Source organism: Carcharhinus amblyrhynchos, chromosome 23 (assembly GCF_965287045.1).
Source record: "Carcharhinus amblyrhynchos chromosome 23, sCarAmb.v2.hapA, whole genome shotgun sequence".
NCBI classification, from domain to species: Eukaryota; Metazoa; Chordata; class Chondrichthyes; order Carcharhiniformes; family Carcharhinidae; genus Carcharhinus; species Carcharhinus amblyrhynchos.
In genome coordinates, this window is record NC_137346.1 from 37,529,455 (window position 1) to 37,551,858 (window position 22,404).

At 43.3% G+C, this 22,404-nt stretch overlaps 1 protein-coding gene across 1 annotated transcript in view; it reads left to right on the forward strand.

The window, feature by feature from the left end:
• The window catches only part of tmem132e (transmembrane protein 132E), a 707,821-nt gene that overhangs the window by 656,336 nt on the left and 29,081 nt on the right, over positions 1-22,404 (forward strand). Inside the window, exon 8 of the mRNA XM_080210481.1 lies at positions 5,037-5,228. Within this exon, the coding sequence (XP_080066607.1) occupies positions 5,037-5,228 (192 nt within the window). The remainder of the gene's footprint in view (positions 1-5,036; positions 5,229-22,404) is intronic.

Genomic DNA, 22,404 nt, shown 5'->3' on the forward strand with positions numbered 1-22,404 from the left:
TCCAGTAGGTGCAGGAACCAGATTATGTCCGCGAGTGGTGTCTGGGAAACTCGCAAAGGATTTGGTGCCAGCATTCAATACACTAAACCCATCAACCACAATTCTTCAGTCCTGCTCCACTCTGACACAATTTGCTCCATGCTGCTTTGCAGCCACAGAATCATGGCCAGAAATTTTGTTTACAGGTGACACTAAGTTAGGAAGCACGGTAATATATGGGGCTTTTTCATTCATGAAAAGTGAACATCACTGGCAAGGTCTGTATTTATTGCCCACAGCTAATTGGTGGTAGTCAGCCGTCTTGAACTGTTGTGGTCCATATGGTGCAGATGCACCCATAGAGATGTTAGGGAGTGAGTTCCAAGATTTTGACATCGTGACAGCAGAGGAACAGTGATATAGTTCTAAATCAGATGATGTATGATTTGGAGGAGAACTTGCAGTTGGTGCTATTACTTTGCATCTGCTGCCCTTGTTTTCTAGGTGGTAGTGGTCACAAGTTTGGAAGTTTCAGTCAAAGAAGTATCTGTTACTATGCACAGGGAGTGAACTTTTAAGGTGGTGGATGCAGTACTAATCAAGCGGACTGCTTTGGCCTAGCTATTGTCAATGTTGTTGGAGCAGGATTCATCCAGGCAAGTTGGGAATATTCTAGCACACTCCTCCTGACTTGTGCCTTGTAGAGGGTAGACAGATTTGGGCAATTAGATGACTAATTATTTGTCACTCAATTCCCAATTTTGCACTTCTTCAAGCCAGTTATATTGCTAGTGCAGTTAGGTACCTGGATGTTGATGGTAGGGTAGATATGAATCAAAGATGATTCTTCCCACAACCTGAAAGACAAGACAGTTAGTTGCATTGGCCGTGCTAAATTCTCCCTCAGTGTACCTGAACAGGCACAGGAGAATGGCAACTTGGGGATTTTCACGGTAACTTTATTGCCATGTTAATATAAGCCTACTTGTGACACTAATAAATAAACTTTAAACTTATAAACTTTAAGATGAGTAAGTATTTTTATGTACAGTTCAACCACAATATAATTGAATAATGGAACAGACTCAAGAGCCTAATGTCCTTCTCTTCTTCCTATTTTACTTGTGGTAAAGCTTCCTGTCCTGCTATAAACCTCTGTATAAATTAATTTCAACTAACTTGTGTGTTATTCAGCTGTGAAATGTTTGTTAAACTGGGCTTCAGTGCCATTCCTCTTTGTTTTTGTTCTCCAGTAAATGGAAGCAACAGTACTGGAGTGAGGGTCATCCCAGCTCACAAATAGTTAGCGAAAGGACCCAATTAAAAAGAGCTTTTGCTCCTTTGCTGTGAGTAATGTTCAGCCTCCAAATGACAATTGCATACAAGGACCCAGCTGAAATTGCTTTTAAGTTTATTTATTAGTGTCACAAGTAGGCTTACATTAACACTGCAGTGAAGTTACTGTCAAAATCTCCTAGTTGTCACACTCTGGCACCCGTTTGGTTACACTGAGGGAGAATTTAGCATGGCCAATACATCTAACCAACATATCTTTCGGACTATGGAAGGAAACTGGAGTACCCGGAGGAAACTCTCACAGACACGGGGCAAACGTGCAGACTCCACACAGACAGTGACCAAAGCTGGGAATTAAACCCGGGTCCCTAGCACTGCGAGGTAGCAGTGCTAACAACTGGGCCACCAAGAGAGTGATGGTCAGGTCATCAGATGACAGTACACGAGGAACTGGCATGTGTGGAGATGGTTTGGGTAGGAGAAGGTGTCCAAAAGAAGCCAGGCTTTGGGCAATAGGGCAGAGTCTTTTGTTGCAGAGATTTAGACTTGTGCATACAAGGGAGACAGCTGTACACACATCGCAACTCAACAAAGAAGGAATATCATGGATGATCTGAATAAAGAACAGGATGATGTTGGGAGGGTCAAGATTGATAGAAGGAATTTTGAAGTTAATGGAGGGAGGGTGGAGTTGGATGGGTTGCAGTTACAGAGTCACACAGTGTGTATCCATCAACTTGACTGTTAGGAGATTAAGTTGTTGTGGGAGGAGCAATGGGAAAAGTTCTAAGTGTGACCCATGGGATGGTCATGCGTTCCCCTTTATCAGCTGTAGCTGCTCTAGGAATGAAGACCATGTAAACCTACGTCATGAAGCATGACAGTTCCATCTGACATCTGAATGCAAATGTCCCAAAATGCCTATTACGCACACAATAATTAAGTAAACAAAATTTAATTATTTGTATATAAATATATATATAGCCACTACACGTTGGTATGACCCTAACATCAGCAGCAGATGAGGAGACAGACCGCTGAGAATGATGCCCTATTGCATGCAATGATCTTGTCAGACACTTTCTGCTGGTATGAGACCTTGAGGGCACAGTCTGCTGGGGGTTTCCTGCACATGGACCTGCCTACTGGGCCTCTGAACATAAGAACATAAGAAATAGGAGCATGAGTAGGCCATCTCTATGATTCTATGATCTCGCCCTTTGAACCTGCCCCGCCATTCAATAAGATCATGGCTGATCTGAAGTGGATCAGTTCCACTTTCCCGCTTTCTCCTCATAACCCTTAATTCCCTTGTCTATCAGAAACCTATCTACCTGTGACTTAAATATATTCAGCGAGGTAGCCTCCACCACTTCAACGGGCAGAAAATTCCAGAGATTCACCACCCTTTGAGTGAAGAAGTTCCTCCTCAACTCTGATCTAAACTATTCCCCCCCACTCTTATTTTGAGGCTGTACCCTCTGGTCCTGCTATCCTATCTAAGCAGGAAGAATCTCTCTACCTCTACCCTATCTATCCCCTTCATTATCTTATATGTCTCTATAAGATCCCCCCTCAGCCTTCTAAACTCCAACAAGTACAGACCCAGTCTATTCAATCTCTCTTCATAAGCTAACCCCCTCATCTCCGGTATCAGCTTAGTGAACCTTCTCTGCACTCCCTCCAAGGCCAATATATCCTTCTGCAAGTGCAGCGACCAAAACTGCACACAGTACTCCAGTTGCGGCCTCACCAGTGCCCTGTACAGTTGCAGCAAGACCTCCCTGCTTTTATATTCTATCCCCCTCGCTATAAAGACCAACATTCCATTCGCCTTCTTGATCAGCTGCTGCACCTGCAGACTGGGTTTTTGCGATTCGTGCACAAGGACCCCCTGGTCCCTCTGCACTGTAGCATGCTGCAGCTTTTCACCTTTTAAATAATCCCTCCTACTATTATTTCTACCAAAGTGGATAACCTCACATTTGCTAAAATTATACTCCATCTGCCAGGTCATCGCCCACTTGCTCAGGCTATCCAGATCTCTCTGCAGACTTTCCACACCCTCCACGCAATTTGCTTTTCCACTCATCTTCGTGTCATCAGCAAATTTCGTTACCCTACACTCAGCCCCCTCCTCCAGATCATCTATGTAAATGGTACACAGTTGAGGCCCCAGCACCGATCCCTGCGGCACTCCACTAGTCACCAACTGCCAACCAGAATAGCACCCATTGATTTCTACTCTCTGCTTTCTATTAGACAACCAATCCTATATCCACTCTAACACCTTACCCCCAACTCCATGCACACTAACCTTTTGCAGCATGACCTCTGGGTCATCAGTAGAGGGGATGAGAGACTGCACATCCTGAGAGTGCACTCAGAGGATGCCCTGGTGTAGCTGGCTGACATTCCTCCCTCTTGCTGCTCACAGATACATCCCTAAGGAGAAGGGGCACTTGAAGGGAGGTTCAGATGCTTTATTCCCTTCTTGCTTAGCCACTTATATACTGAGCTCATGATCGGGACAATGGACTAGTCTGAGCGCATATGATCATGTGATAAACCAAGCTCTCCACAGCGGTCACCAACGTCTGTCGGGAGGAAGCCATGTGCACAGCTGCCACAACCATGAAATAACGCAAGATTGTCATGAGATCTTTCACCATCCACACAAGGTTTCATAGAGTTGCTGACACTTTCACCACATCCCCTTCTTGTCTCTGCACCTCCAACAGTTATTGTGACCAAGGCCTTCATCAGCCTAGGGCTCAGTTTGGGTCTCCATCACAACAGTCATCCCACTGTCAAAAACCTCAGCTGACATAAACTCCCTCAGCTGTTGGATGTGGCCTGATTCTATACAGAGTGGTTGACTCTTAAATGACCCTCTGAAATAGCCCAGCAAGCCATTCAGTTCAAGGGCATTTAGGGGTGAGAAATAAATGCTGGCCCAGCCAGCAATGCCCACATCTCATAAATAAATTTAAAAACACAATGGCCTTCATTATCAAAGATGGCATTGTTATTTTCCTCTGTGGCTTGGTAAAAGCCTTTGACAATGAATTGCAAAAAAAAGAAAAGCAAAAAATACATTGAGAACACTGTTCAGTGCATATCTCTAACATGCCTATTCACAATAGCAGGTTTGTGGCATTCGCTCTCTGTTGGTTGACTAACCTAAGACCCATTGTCTGTAATTGACCGGATTCCCTGTTCGCCTTCAATCTCCTTGACTTCTTCCTCATTTGAATTTTTATGCCAACTACTCCTCCTCCAGCCTTGGCTCTTTCGCTACCATTGAACACCTCCTTCCCCTGCATAACAAAGTGGAGACTTAGAGACATTTCAAAAGACAAGTATCTCTCTTGTTCCCATGCCACACACTGGCCACATATCCTAACTGGCATCCAGTCATCTCATGCACATCCATAACTTGGTGAAAAGTGAATTGTGCAGATGCTAGAAAGCTGAAATAAAACCAAAGTGGTTGGAAGAAGTGTATGCAATTCTAAATTTGCTACCTACAGCTATGATTATGATTGAATTTGAATCTTCATTTTCTATTCAGCAATCTTTTGCCTAAACGGTTATTCCATGACAGTTACACTTGTGGCCTCTGATCAAGATTGCCTATTTCTGAATTCAAAGCAATTATTTAGCTTTATCCTGAAAAAATTTTATACTCCAAGCTTTGCTTGAATGTCTATAATTTAATGTGTGCACTACCAAAATGGTTTTCTTTTACATTCTTTCAGGTAGTCTCCCCACTGATGGAGGTTGTACTAGGCGAAGTGCCACTGATTGTTGCTGATGATAAAGTCACCATCACTGACCTGCGAGCAGAACTTGTCTCTGGGCTGTCACTGAGCCTTGAATCTAATCCTGGAACCAGTCACACCTTCATCGCCAAGACAATGGCCCATCAGCGCCTTCAAACACTCAAACAGGTACCATGGTGATAGTTATAATAAGAGACTAGCCACTTATAGTTAGAAAAATAGTATTGTTAGTATAGTTAGAAAAATAGTATTTGTTAGTATATGTCCAAGTTTGTTAATATAGGGCAAGGGCACATTTCCAGGGGAAATGAACACAGTTACATGACGTAATGACTGGATTTTATGGACCCTCGCCTGGTGTGTTTGCAGTGGAGTGAATGGGCACGTAAAATATGATGGGTGGCTAGCCCACTGCCTTCCCCAACTGAATCTTGATGATACAGGGGAGAGGAGAGGTGAAAATGAGTAAGGCACCCACTAACCTGCCAATCCTTAGGTTTATTGAGGATCTTATGTGACCAATTATTGTACACTTAAGGCCCTCTGTCTGCCTCCAATCCACTTTCAAAACAGAGGGGTTTAAGGTTGGCAAGATTGAGAAGGCCATTTTTTAACAGTTTTGTTGAAAAGGTGGAAAGGAAGCAAGGCACGTCATTTGGGCAGGCATCCGATGTGCATCTGGTGCCTTACCACCCCTCCTTGTCCCTAGCTGCCTATCCTTCAAAACCAACATCACCACCAGTCACTCTCTTGCGCTCCCTCCCTGATGTAGGTGTTGGTGACAGTTCAGTAGGTTTGAAGAAGTCTTTGTAGTCATAGACTAACTGTTAAGTCTTGATTGACAAATATACCGCAAAGGGTGCAAGCTAGGAGCTCGTTCTAAGCTTGATGGTACACATGGCTGTGTCCAACATTAGACTGACCCTTGGTGCAGGTTGTATGCTCTCTTACATCACTGTGTGGGCAATCCTGCATTAACTTTAAATGTGCCAAACCCTAATACTACACTTCTTCTGTCCAAAACCCAGACTTAACTCTCTCCAGTGACCATGTCCTCTTCAACACAGTCCCAGCAGCACCCACCTGATTTTAGAGATGTCAACCAATCAGACTGGTTTGGCAAGTAGCTCTTGAGGGTAACACTTCCTCCCACTGAGGAACAGTAGTCTGACCCTCAGCTTGTTTAGGCTGCCAACTGTGTGTTGTCAACATGAGGTAGCCTTATTTAAAGTTGGCCAGTTAGGAACTGACTTCGTCCACAGAAACGCAAAAAGTAAAATCCAGCCCAATGTTTCTGCTCCTTTTGTTTCTTGCCAAACTTTCCTCGATGTTCCCCTTGGATTGTAACTGTGTCTAACACTGTTAATGCATTTGTAGACTGCCTCCTTATTTTACTTGGACTACTCGTGCTAATTGCTGCAGGAATGTCATCTGATACTTGATACTATGATGACCTGTATGAAACCTAAATAATCAAGTTTTGTGAGCACGCTTGCAAATTCCACTCCAATCTCCAGGAATACTTATGACAATCTCAGCAACCAGAAATTCCTAATCTTAGTGGCACATCTTATCTGTAGCTAAAATTTAAATTTGCATCTTATTTTGGTGCACAGCACAGTAGTGGGGTTTTTTGGAATTCTGGATTTTATAGCAAGAAAATAAACAGAGGAAGGAACACAATAAAACCTTCTTCGTCACAGGCTTTATACCGTTACATCTTAAATGCAGTGCATCATTCCGGTGTCTAAAGAGGAAAATCCCCCCTGTTGTGTTTCTGCTATATAAATAGGCTGTTAATCAAATGTAAATTCACTGAGATTTATTGTGGGGTTACAATTGATTATACATTCTATTTGTACAAAATTTCTGTTTGTACCAATTGATCTCAACAAAGAATGTGCAGTGCACAGGTTTAGTTACAATCAAAAAGACAATTCATGTTTGAAATGAACAGCAGGTTACTGAACATCTGTAAAAACAGATTAACATTCTGGGTACTCTTCATCCTGTGCAACCCGAACAACTTTACAAAGAAACATAACAAATTGGAGCAAGAGTGAGCCATTCAGTCTTTCAAGCCTGCTCCACCAAAAGATTAAGAGTAACTCACCACCTGACTCCCCAAAGCCTATCCACCATCTATAAGGCACAAGTCAGGAGTGTGACGGAATACTCCCCACTTGCCTGGATGGGTGCAGCTCCAACAGCAGTCAAAAAGTTTGACACCATCCAGAACAAAGCAGCCTGCTTGATTGGCACCACATCTACAAACATTCAATCCCTCCCCTCAAGCGCTCATTGCAGCAGTGTGTACTATCTACAAGATGCACTGCAGCAATTCACCAAAGATCCTTCGCACCTTTCAAACCCACAACCACTTCCATCCAGAAAGACAAGGGCAGCAGATAAATGGGAACACCACCACCTGCAAGTTCCCCTCCAAGCCACTTACCATCCTGACTTGGAAACATGTTGCCATTCCTTTGCAGTCACTGGGTCAAAATCATAGAATTCCCTCCCTAACGGCATTGTGGGTCAACCCATGGAACATGGACTACAGCAATTCAAGAAGGCAACTCACCACCATCTTCTCAAGGGCAACTAGGAATGAGCAATAAATGCTGGTTAGCCAGTGACGCCCATGTCCCACAAATGAATAAAAAAAATGTTGAAAAAGATCACTGCTGATCCTCAGCTACACCTTCCTATACTATCCCAAATTCGTTGTTTCCTTTAATAGCAAAGAATTGTTGATTTCTGACTTGAATGTACCCAACCACTGAATGAGTAGCATTTCTGAGGTCGAGAACTCCTTAGAGTGACAACTCTTCAAGTCAAGAAATTTTGTCATGTCTAAGTCCTGAATGGCTGACATCTTATTCTAAGACTTTCACCTCCAGTTCTATAATCCCCAGAAGGGGCAAGCATCTTCCCAAGCTACTTAAGAATTCATGTTTCATAGAAACATAGAACATTACAGCACAGCACAGGCCCTTCAGCCCTCAATGTTGTGCCGAGCTATGTCCAATCCCAAGATCAAGCTATCCCCTCCCTATAATTCAGGAGTGCTCCATGTAAATTCAGTTTCAATGTAATCATCTTTCATTCTTCTAAATACTCCCAAGTTTCCCTTGAGAATATAGGACTAGTCAATTCAATCACACCTTAGAGGACTAAAGGGAATAACATCACATTTTTCTACATCTGTCATAGTTTTCCTACCTAACCTTGTGTCATTTAAAACATAACTGTATTCTACTTTGTTCCCCTCTCTAAGTCATAGCACTGATCCTTGCAGTACTCCACTAGTCACATAATGCAAAAACCAAAATAACCTGTTGAATCCTATTTCATTTTCTCTTTGTTAACCAATGCTTAGAAAGGCAAAAATATTACTCCCAATCCCACCAGCTGTAATTTTTTGTCATAGTCTCTTGTATGGCACCTTATTGAATGCATTTTGAAATGCCAATATACTACATCCACTGGCTATCCTGTATCCATCCTACTTAGTACAGCCTCTGCCATTTTCTTATTCCCCATTTTAATTTCTCCAGTTTCTACCTGTAAGGTCTTAAATGTTCACTTTCACTGATCTCTTTCTTTTTACATATTGACAGAAACTTTTATAATCTGTTTTTAATCTCTAGCTAGTTAACACTAATATTCTGTTTTCTCTTTCCTTATTAGTTGTTAGTCATCCTTTGCTGAATTCCAATCATCAAGCTTATCACTCTTTTTTTGGCAACATTATTAGCCTCCTTCTTCAATCTTTAACTTCTCTTGCTAGTCACAGCTTTCTATTGGAACTTTATTCCTTCCAACATATATTAATTGTGAAGTATGAATTAACCGAGACATTCAAAATGGCATTAGATGATTATTTGAATGGAAACAACGTGCAAGGGCACAAGGAAAAGGCAGGGGAGTGGCACTAAGTCACAATGGTTGTTTGGAGAGTTGGTACAGACACAATGAACGAAATGGCCTTTGCAAATTCTGTGATTAATGATTTAAATCTTAGTAGTTGCTTATCTACTATCATTTCTTTTAATCTAGTTTCTAAACTCACACCTCATAACTACATAATTCTCCTTGTTCAAATTTAAAACTCTCATTTAAAACCGTGGTTTGAAGTAGACAATTATTGATAATTGTTTTTAACTGGAATTTATACAGCGTCACATCAGTGTATGTTTGTAAAAATTCCACCCCTATTTTGCTAGAGCTACATAAAGCCTTAGTCAGACAACATTCAGAGAAGTACGTACATTTTTGAAAACCACAAACTAGAAAGGATAGGGGTGTTCCTCCCATCCTGCTGCGCCAATACATTAGCACAGCAGACTGGGAGATTTCAGCAGGGCTGGATTAGTGCAATCCGCGCTGGGCTTGTGCTCCCGAGCTTCTCTCCCAGCGCCAGATTTCTGGCACTATCACCTCCATGCCAGAAATAGGCATGGAGCTGCATTAGGTATGTAGGGGGTATTTTAATATAATTTAAATATGATTAATGGGCCCGGGACTGAAGTCTCCAGGCCCACAGCATCTCCCCTGATCCTCACTAGGAGTGGTTCACTCCAGTGGTGTTTAAAGTAACTTCACTTTCAGGAAACCAATGACCCAACTGGAGTGAAGGCCCCCACCCCCCCCGCCCCCCCCCCCCCCAAGGGTTGAGCAGTGGAGAGGAGTGCCTCTAGCTGTGCTGCCTCACACTGCCCAGAACCAAAGTGCCAATGCCCATTGGCCATGGAGCAATGCTAAGGGGGTGGTGCATATGGGGGTAGGGCCTGTTGGGGCGATCCATGGGGTGGGAAGTTCCACTGCCAATCTGCGGGCAGGATCAGTGGAGGAAGGAGCAAGACTAGCGATCGGGGAAGGCTCGGGGGCCCTGCAGGTGGGGTTGGGGCTGTGGGGGGGCTGACTGGGTCAGTACGATTAAGGGGGTGGTCTGGGGATGAGCAATCAGGCTGTTCAGGGGGACGAGATTACAGGGCTGGCCAGCAATTGGAAGGCTAGCAGTGCGAGGCCACTGCGCATGTGCCAATCCTGACACTGACAGATCAGCGCATGTGCAGTGGCCGACTCAGCGCTATGCTGCCTGCCTCTCCCATGGGAATAGGCTCTGCATATTGATTTTCAGTGTAATTTATGCTAGTGCACTCTGCAGTGCCCAGAGAATGGGAGATTCATTTTGAAACTCCCGCTGAAAAAACCAGTGTGATTTTCTCCAGTTTTCACACAAATTCGGCACTTAGAATTTTTTTGGGGAAAATCGCTCCCAATTATAGGGCTTGGATTGACTGCAATGTTATTTAACCAAAATGTTTCCACAGTTCTAAGAATTAAATTTTGATCTGATTTATTATTTTCACATGTATGAGTGTACAGTGAAAAGTGTTGTTTCTTGCACACTATACAGACAAAGCATGTGAGACCTAGTTGTCTTCATTGGAATGATTTGACTGAAGTTACGGTTTTGAAAGGAGCAGATGGATATATATAGATTTTCTTTCCACTGATGGTATAATCAAGCCCAATAAAATGTAGCCTTAAAGTTAAAGCCAGACTGCTCAGGAGAAAGTGTAGGAGAAGCATGGAATTCCCTCCTACATAATACACTAGATGCCAGCTCGATTAATCATTTTAAATTTCTGATCACAGCACATTTGGCATCCAGTGCTAAACTCGCTTTTTTTGCAATCTCCCAATTCTCTGGGACATTGCGATTCGCGATTAGGGCTACAGCACCCAGGGAATCTCCCCCTAAGTGTCATAACTGCAAATATTGTGTACAGTTTTGGTCACCCTGTTATAGGAAAGACACTGATAAACTGGAAAGAGTGCAAAGAAGTTGTCAGGACTAGTGGGTCTGAGTTATACAGAGTGGCTGACCAGGCTAGGGCTTTATTCCTTGGAATGTAGGAGAATGAGGGATGACCTTTTTAAAAAGTGTGTGAAATCATGAAGGGCATAGATAGGATGAACACATATAGAGTGGCTGGGAATTTATGGCCTCGCTTGGCCTGGAACTGTAAAATCCCACCTGAGGTCATGGCCAGCCCCTTGCCCGTTCCAATTCCCATGATGGGCAGGATGGTAAAATTCTGGCCATTTTTTTTTTCCCAGGGTAGGAGAATTGAAAACTAGAGGGCATTGGATTAAGATGAGAGGGGAAAGATTTAAAAGAGACTTGAGGGGCAAGTTCTTCACACAGAGGGTGGTACATATATGGATTGAGCTGCAAGAGAAAGTGGTTGAGGCAGGTTCAATAGTAACATTTAAAAATGTGGATCGGTGCAAGTTATGGCACTGGGGCAGGATTTTAGATGAGCTTATGTTTACACCACATACAAGAAGAAAGGCTGGCTGGAGGTGTTCTGAAATAGTTGAGAAGTAAAAAGGTAGATATGAGAATTCAGCAGCAAATCTTTGGGAGTGGAAATAAGTGCACCTGGTGTTGGAGCAATTATGGATCCGAAGCTCAGCTCAGGCTCAAATAGGAGCCTGTGTTTCCTTAACTATTTCCAAAGGAGACAAATGGAATTGATACTTTCCATATATAGCTTTTAAAAAGTACTGTGGTTACCTCTCAGAAGTTATGACTTCTGATCTAAAAGCAAAGTCCTGGGAAAACACAGCAGGTCTGACACCATCTGTAGAGAGAGGCACTGCAGTGTCACATTGGCCTCAATGTTAACTCTATCAAAAGATGTTGCCAGACCTGCTGAGTTTATTCAGCACTTTGTTTTTATTTCAGATCTCCAGCATCCATAGTATTTATTTATTATATGAACTCGAGTCAGTTTGGAATGCATCAACCAGCAGCAACTTTCGAATGTACTTAGAAGACACCCTTTGTCTGTAGATATGCTGTGAATGGCTAATCCACCATGGCCAGCTGCAATGCAAATAGTCTGCATCACTGTTACATTGATTACATACACACTGTTCTAAACATTCAGTGTATTTGACAAACTATAATCTTGTCAGCAAATTGAATGTGGATAAAAGTGTTTTTATTGTTTCATGTCGACATCTGGCTTCCCAAAACATGATCATTGTTTGATCTCCTTGGATCAAAGTACTTGTATGTCAACATGTCAATCAACTTGCCGTGCACAATCTCTTTGCTTGTCAAGTTGGCCACTGATGATAATCTACAAAGAAATTGCTTTCAACTTCAAAGAGAAAAGCATCCTTAAAAGTGTGCAAAGCCTAAGCTATTGAGTGACTTTATCAGTCTGAGCATGCCAGAATGAAACTCCAGGAAAAGAAGAATTCTCGCAGATATGAAGGCTCAAAGTTTCCTGTGAAGTCTGGAGGAGCAACCTTGCTATTTGCTTATTTGTTCTTACTTATTAAATAACAGAAAATGCTAGCTCAACTCAGCATGTCTGTCAGCATCTGTAGAGAGACATCTATGTGACATTTCTCCTTAGCTCCCATCTATCCCTGACCTTCTGTTTTGTCATGATGTGAAGATGCCGGCGTTGGACTGGGGTAAACACAGTAAGAAGACGACTTCTGTTTTCCTCCACCCCCTCTTAAATGATATAAAATCCATCACGTCTTCCTCTCTGTAACTCTGAAGAAGTCATACAGGCATGAAACGTTAACTCTGCTTTTCTCTCCACAGATGCTGTCAGACCTGCTGAGTTTTTCCAGCATTTCTGTTTTTTCATTTCAGACTTCTAACATCTGCATTATTTTGCTTTTTTGTTGTCCTTACTTACTTTAGTTGGCCTCCTGATGGTTCATCTAAGAGGCATTTTCTTCTGGAGTATATTTAAATGCCACAAAGGTCATGCAAATATTTCTTAGGAGGCCAATTTGCATTTTTAAATGTTCCTGCCATTTCTTCTGTTCTCCTGCTCTGTTCCTCCCAGTTGTAAAGTTATTTCTCATTAGGGGAATCTCTTGCATGAAGCATGTAAAAGACCTTTTTGTCAACTGCTTCCAAGTATTTTACAAAATGCGCAAGATTCTCAGCCATGATCTTATTGAATGGCGGGGCAGGCTCGAAGGGCTAGATGGCCTACTCCTGCTCCTATTTCTTATGTTCTTATGTCCCACCTCCCAGCTACATGTTTCCCATCGGAAACCCACAGGCAGGGATGCGCTGTGAATGGGACTGGAGAATCCCACTAGCATGAATGGCCAGAGAATTCCAGCCAACAGCACAGTCTCTGTCCAAATGCTTTCCTTTTACAAATTGTCTTTTTACAAATATATTGCATCAGTAGTTTTCAGCTGTAAAAACTGGGTTTAGTATTTGATATTTTCACTTTCAGATTGGCAGAAGACAAAGTGAAAATGCTACATATCTGTACTTACTTTCAAACAATGCATTTATTATTAGCCATGGGCCAATTCAGTAAAGCAGATAATGAAAAGGTTATAAAGAAAATGGTTTGCTTACAGAAACTATCATCAAGATGTTTAGTTGATCAATAAAGTTTGTGAAAGCATGAACCTTATTAGCATAATTTCCTATCAATTGGTACCTAGTATGAGGGGACTAAGATACCACAATGTATGTTTTTATAGTATGTTTCCTCACCTAGATCTGAAATTTTAAAAATGGGACGAGGATCTTTTAAAATAGCTGAAGCTATGTCTGCCTGTGACCCTTGAACAAAAGGCAATAGCTCACACTATCAGGCAAACTCTCATCTATTTATCTCTGAAGAAACACTAATGACTCCTGTGGTCTGCACAGACCAAATTCAGAGAGAACTAGATAAAATACCATCTGCATTTCACAGCCCTTGATGACCAACCAGAGTCCACCTGACATTAGGACAAAGGGACCCATAATCTTCCTTTTAATTCTAATTGGCTAGGGTATTTAGCAATCTCCAGGACTGAAGCAAGAAATCAAAGATGGTATTGAAAGATGGGAGTCATGTGACATGGACCTCAAGCTTATAGAATGAGTACCACATAGTTTTCAGCGTGTATACCTCTGTGAAGGAATACTTCATTGTGGAACCAGTAATATTGCCTTGTGGAACTATAAAGTCCGTCTACTGTTACCATCCTATGACCAGCTCTGCTCAAGTTGAATCCCAGGCACCATCTACACTGCTTCTGTGGAACTTCTGTAGCCTCATCTCCCAGACTGACTTATCTCTGCATGCCTATCTCATCATGTAACATCAACATCCCAGGAAGAGTGAATTATACCACACCAGTTTCCCATCATCCAATCTTCATGAAGGAGCACCTCGTTGGATTTTGATTCTAGACTCCTGAGCCACATGAAACAATCTCTGGTCTCCCTGCAATGTTTTTCTCAGCAACAGAGGCAGTGCATTGCTATTAATGGGATTTCCCATTGATTCCACCTCATGCTGCTGGGAAACATGCAGCAGGGATACGAGTCAGATGGCCAGAAGATCCTGCTGGCATGAAGAGGCGGCAGATCGCGCCCAAGATTTCTTTTGTCTATGATCTCTGTACTATAAATCTTTCCTTTCTCTATTCTTCGTTTACTGAACGAATGCAGCGGGGGCAACATTATGACCCTCTTCCCACAATTTGAGTGACTGCAAATAAATTAATGCTTGAGTTCATCCTATCGCGAGTTTGCTTAGGGCTATTCATAGAAAATTGGGTCAGACCAAAACTGAGGGGTTGGGGAAAACAACAGTGGATTTCTAAAAGGGAAAGCAAATCAAAAACACTTTTCTGTATACAGATGGGTGATAGAGAAAAAATTGGTTCTGTTTACATTACCCCCCCACCGACCCTCCCTCTCCTGTCCATAGCAGTAACCAACTGAGCAGTAATAACAGTAAGAATCTCTAGAATCGATTTTTACCAATTTTCACCAACGCGCTTTGAAATTATGTAGGTAATTGCTAAAAATGGGTTTCTTTAATATTTTCCTTTAATATTTGAGGGGAAAAAAATCAAAGTTCCCACTATTTTCTCCTTGAAATTCAGATTTAGGGATGCATAAGCATTGCATCCTGAAGAACTTTATTCATGACTACAGCTAGATTATTAACAAAATGATTAGGCTGCAGACAATGGTCACAATATACCATTCAGTACAAATACTGCAAAATTAAACTTTGACATCAATTACTTCCTATTTCAGTCAGATATAAAAAAAACTTGCTATGGCAATGATGTGCTACTTCAAATATATATTGAAGCAAGTGTTTCAAACATGCAATACATTAACAAGTACTATGAAAACGTTTTACTGCTGAAATAACATGACCTTTGTTTGCTGGAGCAGATGAGTGAAGGAGCAGAGAGACAGATAAGAAATTACCTGTTAAAAACCTGTTCAAATAAGTTTAAAGCACTTTCGTAGTAAGAACTTACCTTGTAGAACTGTTTAAATCATTTAAAAGCATTTTTGCAGGCTTTTTGTATCTACCGCTTTAAGAATTCTAAGGGAGTGGATAGCAGTGAGTTGTGGGGGAGCAGGCTTTAAAACAGCGCCAGGTTTAAAAGGAGGTCTGGTGTAGACAGCGGGCAGCGGAGTGAGTGGGAAGCAGAGTGAGATACTAGGGCTTAGGAGTAAAAGGGCTTGGGAGAAAAAGGGCCAGGTAAGTTTGTGTTGAAATTTTCAATATTACTACAGTGAATAATGGAGGGGCATGTGATGTGCTGTTTCTGTATGATGTGGGAGCTGGTGGACCCCAGGGTCCTTCCCAGTGACCATGTCTGCAGTAAGTGCAGGTTGCTGGAGGAGCTCCAGCTCAAGGTAGATGAGCTGGCCTCTGAGCTACAGACACTGAGGCTCATCAGGGGGAGAGAGGGTGCCATTGTCAATGGGGTGCAAGTGACATCCACCCCCCCCTTAGACTGGCTAACTCTAAGGGTCAGGAACAAGAGGAGGGTGGGGAGCGGAGGAAGGGGGGTGGGGAGCGGAGGAAGGGGGGTGGGGAGCGGAGGAAGGGGGGTGGGGAGCGGAGGAAGGGGGGTGGGGAGCGGAGGAAGGAGGGTGGGGAGCGGAGGAAGGAGGGTGGGGAGCGGATGCCTCAGCCTCTCAATCTGCATAACAGGTTTGAGGTTCTTGCTTCCAGTCTGGACGAGAATGAGGGAGGTGAGGTTGGTGAGCAAACTGCACACAGTACAGTGATGCAGCAGGACATAGGCAAAGAGAAGGTGAGAAGGAACGTAGTAGTAATTGGGGATAGTGGGGTTAAGGGTATTGACACTGTCCTTTGTCACAACGACAAAGTGCACAGAAGGGTGTGTTGTCTGCCTGGTGCTCGGGTACGGGATGTCACATCTGGGCTGCAGAGGAACCTGGAGTGGGAGGGTGAGAATCCGGTCGTTGTGGTACATGTGGGTGCCAACGACGTAGGCAAAATGCGAACTGAGGATCTGGGGAGGTAGTATGAAAAGCTGGGAACGGAATTAAAAAGTAGAACCGACAAGGTGGTTATCTCTGGACTACTGCCTGAACCGAGTGCAGACGGGCGTAAGGTTGATAAGATTAAGGAAGTGAATGGGTGGCTCAGGGATTGGTGTGGGAGGAATAGGTTTGAATTTATGGGGCATTGGCATCAGTATTGGGGTAGGTGGGACCTGTTCAGGTGGGATGGGGTTGCTCTGAACCATGCTGGGACCAGAGTCCTGGCGAATCGTGTAAATACGACTGTAGACAGGGCTTTAAACTAATTAGTGGGGGGTAGGGTGCGAGGGTAGGTGACATTACAGGGTCTAAAGTTAAGGAGAGGGTACAGGTAAGGGAAGAGGCCAAGGATGTCCCAATAATAAAGGGAGTAGGGGGCGTGAGTATGGTTGGTGGCGTTCTGGCAAATAGGGTCCAGGTGAAGGCTGGGATGAAGGCACTTTATCTGAATGCACGAAGCATTTGGAATAAAGTGGATGAGCTGGTGGCGCAGATCAGCACAAATGGATATGATCTGGTGGCCATTACAGAGACGTGGCTGCAAGGTGACAGGGACTGGGAGCTGAATGTCCAGGGGTATCAAGTGTTTAGGAAGGATAGGCGGGAGGAAAAAGTGGGGGCCGTAGCTCTGCTGATTAAGGATAGCATCAGGGTGGTAGTAAGGGATGATACAGGAACCAAAGAGCAGAAAGTGGAATCGTTGTGGGTGGAGATTAGGAACAGCAAAGGGAGGAAGATGCTGGTGGGTGTCGTCTATAGGCCCCCAAATAATGATCTGGAGGTGGGGCGGGCTGTTAACGCGCAAATAAGTGCGGCGTGCAGGAATGGAACGGCGATAATTATGGGGGATTTCAATCTACACATTGATTGGTCAACCCATGTTGGACGCGGTGGGCTCGAGGAGGAGTTCTTGAAATGCTGCCGGGATAGTTTCCTTGAACAGTGTGTGTTGGAGCTGACGAGGGAGCGAGCTATCTTGGATCTGGTGCTATGTAATGAGGCGGGTAGAATTAGGGACCTTGTGGTGAAGGATCCTCTTGGGGAGAGTGATCATTGTATGGCGGAGTTTCTGGTGCAGATGGAGGAGGAGAAGGTGGGTTCCCGGACATGCGTCCTTTGTTTGAACAGAGGGGAGTACGGTAGGATGAGAGAAAAATTGGCGAATGTTGATAGGGGGAGCGTGTTGGAAGGTAGGTCTGCTGAGGAGCAGTGGAGGATCTTTAAGGAGATCTTTCTTGGTGCTCAGCAGAAATTTATTCTGATGGTTAAAAAGGACCGTAGGAGGAGAGGTAATAAGCCGTGCATAACGAAGGAGGAGAAGGGAAGTGTTAAATTAAAAGCGGAGGCGTTTAGAGTAGCTAAGAGTAGTGGGCGAGAAGAGGATTGGGAGAGGTTTAAATGTCAACAAAGATTGATAAAGAAGTTGATAAAGAAGGGTAGGAGAAACTATGAAGCTGGGCTAGCGCTTAATATAAAAAAGGATAGCAAGAGTTTTTATAAATATATAAAAAGGAAGAGGCTAGCTAGGGTTACCATTGGACCCTTAGAGGATGAGAAGGGGGACTTAGTGGTAGGGGATGGGGAAATGGCTGAGGTCTTGAATAACTTTTTTGTTTCGGTCTTCACGGAGGAGGACGTGAATAATTTGTGCGTGTTAGCGATGGAAAGGTGGTAGGACTGGAGGGTCTCAATGACATTATTGTTACTAGAGAGGCGGTGCTCGACAGACTGGAGGGACTGATTGTGGACAAGTCCCCAGGACCGGATGGAATGCATCCAAGGGTTCTGAAAGAAATGGCGGAGGTGATAGTGGATGCCTTGGTGGTTATTTTCCAAACGTCGCTGGATTCCGGGGAAGTGCCAGGAGATTGGAAAACGGCTAATGTTACACCGTTGTTTAAGAAGGGAGGCAGGGAATGATAGGCCGGTTAGTTTAACATCGGTTGTAGGTAAAATGTTAGAATCCGTCATCAAGGAGGAAATAGCAAGGCATCTTGAGGGGAATTGCTTGATAGAGCAGACGCAGCACGGTTTTGTTAAGGGGAAGTCGTGTCTGACAAATTTATTGGAGTTCTATGAGGATGTGTCTAGGGCGGTGGATAGAGGAGAGCCGGTGGATGTGGTGTTTCTTGATTTTCAGAAGGCGTTTGACAAGGTACCTCACAAGAGGTTATTGCAGAAGGTAAGGGGGCATGGAGTTGGGGGTAGGGTGATAGTGTGGACAGAGGATTTGTTGTCAAATAGGAGGCAGAGAGTGGGGGTTAATGGGTGCTATTCGGATTGGCGGTTGGTGACTAGTGGAGTGCCCCAGGGGTCGGTGCTGGGGCCTCAGCTATTTACCATTTATGTAGATGATCTGGAGGAGGGAACCGAGTGTATGGTGTCGAAACTTGCTGATGACACCAAGATTGGTGGAACGGCAAATTGCATGGAGGGTGTGGAGAGTCTGCAGAAGGATCTAGATAGGCTGGGCGAATGGGCCAGGAACTGGCAAATGGAATTTAATGTTGGCAAGTGCGAGGTGGTCCACTTTGGTAGGAATAATGGTAGGAAGGACTAATTCTTACGTGGCGAAAACTGCAGCAGGCGACGGTGCAGAGGGACCTCGGGGTCCTTGTGCATGAGTCGCAAAAACCCAGCCTGCAGGTGCAGCAGGTGGTCAGGAAGGCGAATGGGATGCTGGCCTTCATAGCGAGGGGGATTGAATATAAAAGTAGGGAGGTCTTGCTGCAGCTGTATAGGGCATTGGTGAGGCCGCAGCTGGAGTACTGTGTGCAGTTTTGGTCGCCGCACTTGCGCAAGGATGTTTTGGCCTTGGAGGGAGTGCAGAGGAGGTTTACTAGACTGATACCGGAGTTGAGGGGCTTGAGCTATGAGGAGAGGCTGAATAAACTAGGCTTGTACTCGTTAGAGTTTAGAAGAATGAGGGGAGATCTCATTGAGACGTATAAGATGATGAATGGGATGGATAGGATAGAGGTGGAGACGTTCTTCCTGCTCAGAAAGGACAGTAGGACTAGGGGGCACAGCCTCAAGATAAAGGGGGGACAGTTTAGAACAGAGTTGAGGAGGAACTTCTTCACTCAAAGGGTGGTGAATCTCTGGAATTTTCTGCCCGTTGAAGTGGTGGAGGCTGCCTCGCTAAATATTTTTAAGAAGCGGGTTGATGGGTTTTTGATAAGGGATTAAGGGTTATGGGGAGAGGGCGGGAATGTGGAACTGAGCCACGACAGATCAGCCATGATCTTATTGAATGGCGAGGCAGGCTCGAAGGGCTAGATGGCCTACTCCTGCTCCTATTTCTTATGTTCTTATGTTCTTATCTTGTGATCCTGAAACCATTGTACATTGAGGCTCATTAAAGTGATATCTGTGAACTTTAAATAAATGATGGGTGTTAGTCGTGTGCTTTTCAGTCCCTTGCTTGTCTTCTTAACATTCACTGATGTTCAAAATAAGAACAGAATTCTCTCAAAATTTGCCCCAGTTTTGTGGGCTAGATATTTTTAATCCCATAAGAAATCCCAATACACACCCTTGAAGTGTCCCAGGGACCAACAAGCGCCCAAGGGAGGAGGAAGGGCTGGAGCCCATGCTGGGGCCTTCCATCTGGGTGACTTCAGACATTGGCAGGCCTTCCGAAACCCCCTTTCCTGATACTGGTCCATCTCATGGGTGAGGGGATATGGCACGGCGAGCTGAAAGTCATGAATCTGATTTTTAGCATCACAAGTTATTTTCTCACCTTGCCATGCTGATCGACGGGTGCAATGAAGGGGTAAGATCTCACCTGATCTAGATAGTGGGAGGTATTCAAAGAAACATTTGGTTTAGTATGTAAATTCTCTTAAAGGGCAATTGTTTAATTAAAAACCACGAGTCAACAAGAGAGGAGATGGGTCATAGAAAACTAAAAGAAAAAACGGTGGAGATTCTGTGACTTGGCTGAGAAATAATGAACAGCAAAAAAAATTGGCAGAGTTGCAAAAAGATTAATTCCAAATAGCTAAAAGGATGCAGTATACATAAGTAAAAAATGAAGAATCAGCAAAAGGGCTCAATCACCAATGGCCCAGGAGTCTGAGAGGAGAAAAAAAGTCAGCCAATATCAAGGTTGCAGATAACTTTGCCTGCACAGTTCTTCTGACAGAGAATTCCCATACCATGCACCAAGCTTTTCTCTAATCCCAGAAATGCCAGCGCACCCATCCCACATTGATTACAATATTGACTTCAGATCTTAACTAAAGCTGCTATTTTATCAATGTCTCTATTCTTGGGTAGGATTAAGAAATATTTCTGTTCACTTCTCAGTTTTGTTTTGATCTGATTACTTCTGATCAGAAGAGATTAAAATTAATTCATTGTTTTACTTTGATATCCAAAATCCTAATTACTTATGAGAGTGAAGCCACTTCTCAACATGATTGTCACGAGCTCCTTTCCTCAGCAAAACCTGTGATTTGCATCTTAATGGAGTTTGCATTCAACAATTTTAGGCAAAAATCTCTGAAGCACTGCTTGAAATTAGACACAAATCAAAGGGCAGCTTGTGATATGGAGATTCTCTATAGTTTTTTAAACTATAGCTTTATTCTCTGGGAATTAACATTTTATTGTACTGCTTTTAGAAATAATTGTTTTTACATGCATTGTTAATGTGTGGGTAATGATTTGGTTTTACTGATAACAGTCAGTAAGTGGAGAAATATTGTATTCTTGTAAATATTTATGAAGCCTAGAGGGTTAATTGATTAGCATTAATCAGATAGTTCTTTATCATGGAAATTCACATGGCACGGAGCACTCAACTCTGAGCAGCGTTATGGAGACTTTCTGGTTCAAGAGACCACCTACTAATTCTTCCGAGTTTGCATTTTCTTCAGTCCGATCCCTACTCAGACTTGCATTCTTCCTATCCTTTCTATTAAGCACCCTCTCTACTATTAGTAAAATAGCCTTAAGCCATATTATCCTCACTCGCAGTGCCATGGCACACTGGTGTGCTATGAGAAGGATACTGGTGTGCCACGGTTGCTGGCACTCCCATGCACGTGCCCTTTCATCAAGCCAGTCGACAAGCCCCAGTTGTCTGGATAAAATTCCCTTCAGCCAGGTTGCATATTCCCAAGAATCTCTCATAAAACAATCTCCAAAGTTCTCGCCTAATTGTGCAGACCTCAGGTGTAAATATAGGGATGTCCCACACTAAACTATCCTGCTGAGAGAGCCTCTGTGTGCCACCTAATTTGTGTAGGATATATTAGCCATTGTTGCTTGCAATCATTCTTGCGTTCCCAGGTACTTTGATGACTGTGTTAGCGCCATTTCCTACTTTTTTCTTTGCTCAGTTGGGGAATATTGGAGATGTCCACCAAGAGTTTTATAGTGTAATGGTGTGCTGTAATAGATATAAAGTTGGGAACACTATTCTGAACCCAAACCTTTTCACGTTGCTTCATCTTGTCCTACCATCTAAAGCTTCCTAAGCTTCATTGACTGCTTCTTTAGTCACTTCCCAATTATCTTCCAAATACTACTTGGGTGTGACCTTGACCTGTGAAGTTGCTACTACTTTGAGTGCTTTAAGATCTTGAAATGAATTAGAAAGTGTAAACCATTTTTTACTCTTTAATTATCCAATACTTATTCATGATTAATCTAACACACACATGATAGGTTAGTAACGATAGATAAACTGAAAACCATTAATAAAAATAATTGAACCATTATTTTATATATTTTGTGTTTAGGTTTTTTTGTATGTTAGTCCATGTTGCTCTACATAGTTAAATTATTGTGATCAGGTGATGTATGATAAAAGCTCCATTTCAAAATTGGCCTGGCATTACCAGCTATGAACAACTTGATGCAGATTATCAGTTAAGGTGAAGCATGAATAAGATCAGTTTATTGAAATTACTGGCACATGTGTGACAGTGATCTGGGGCTTTTAAT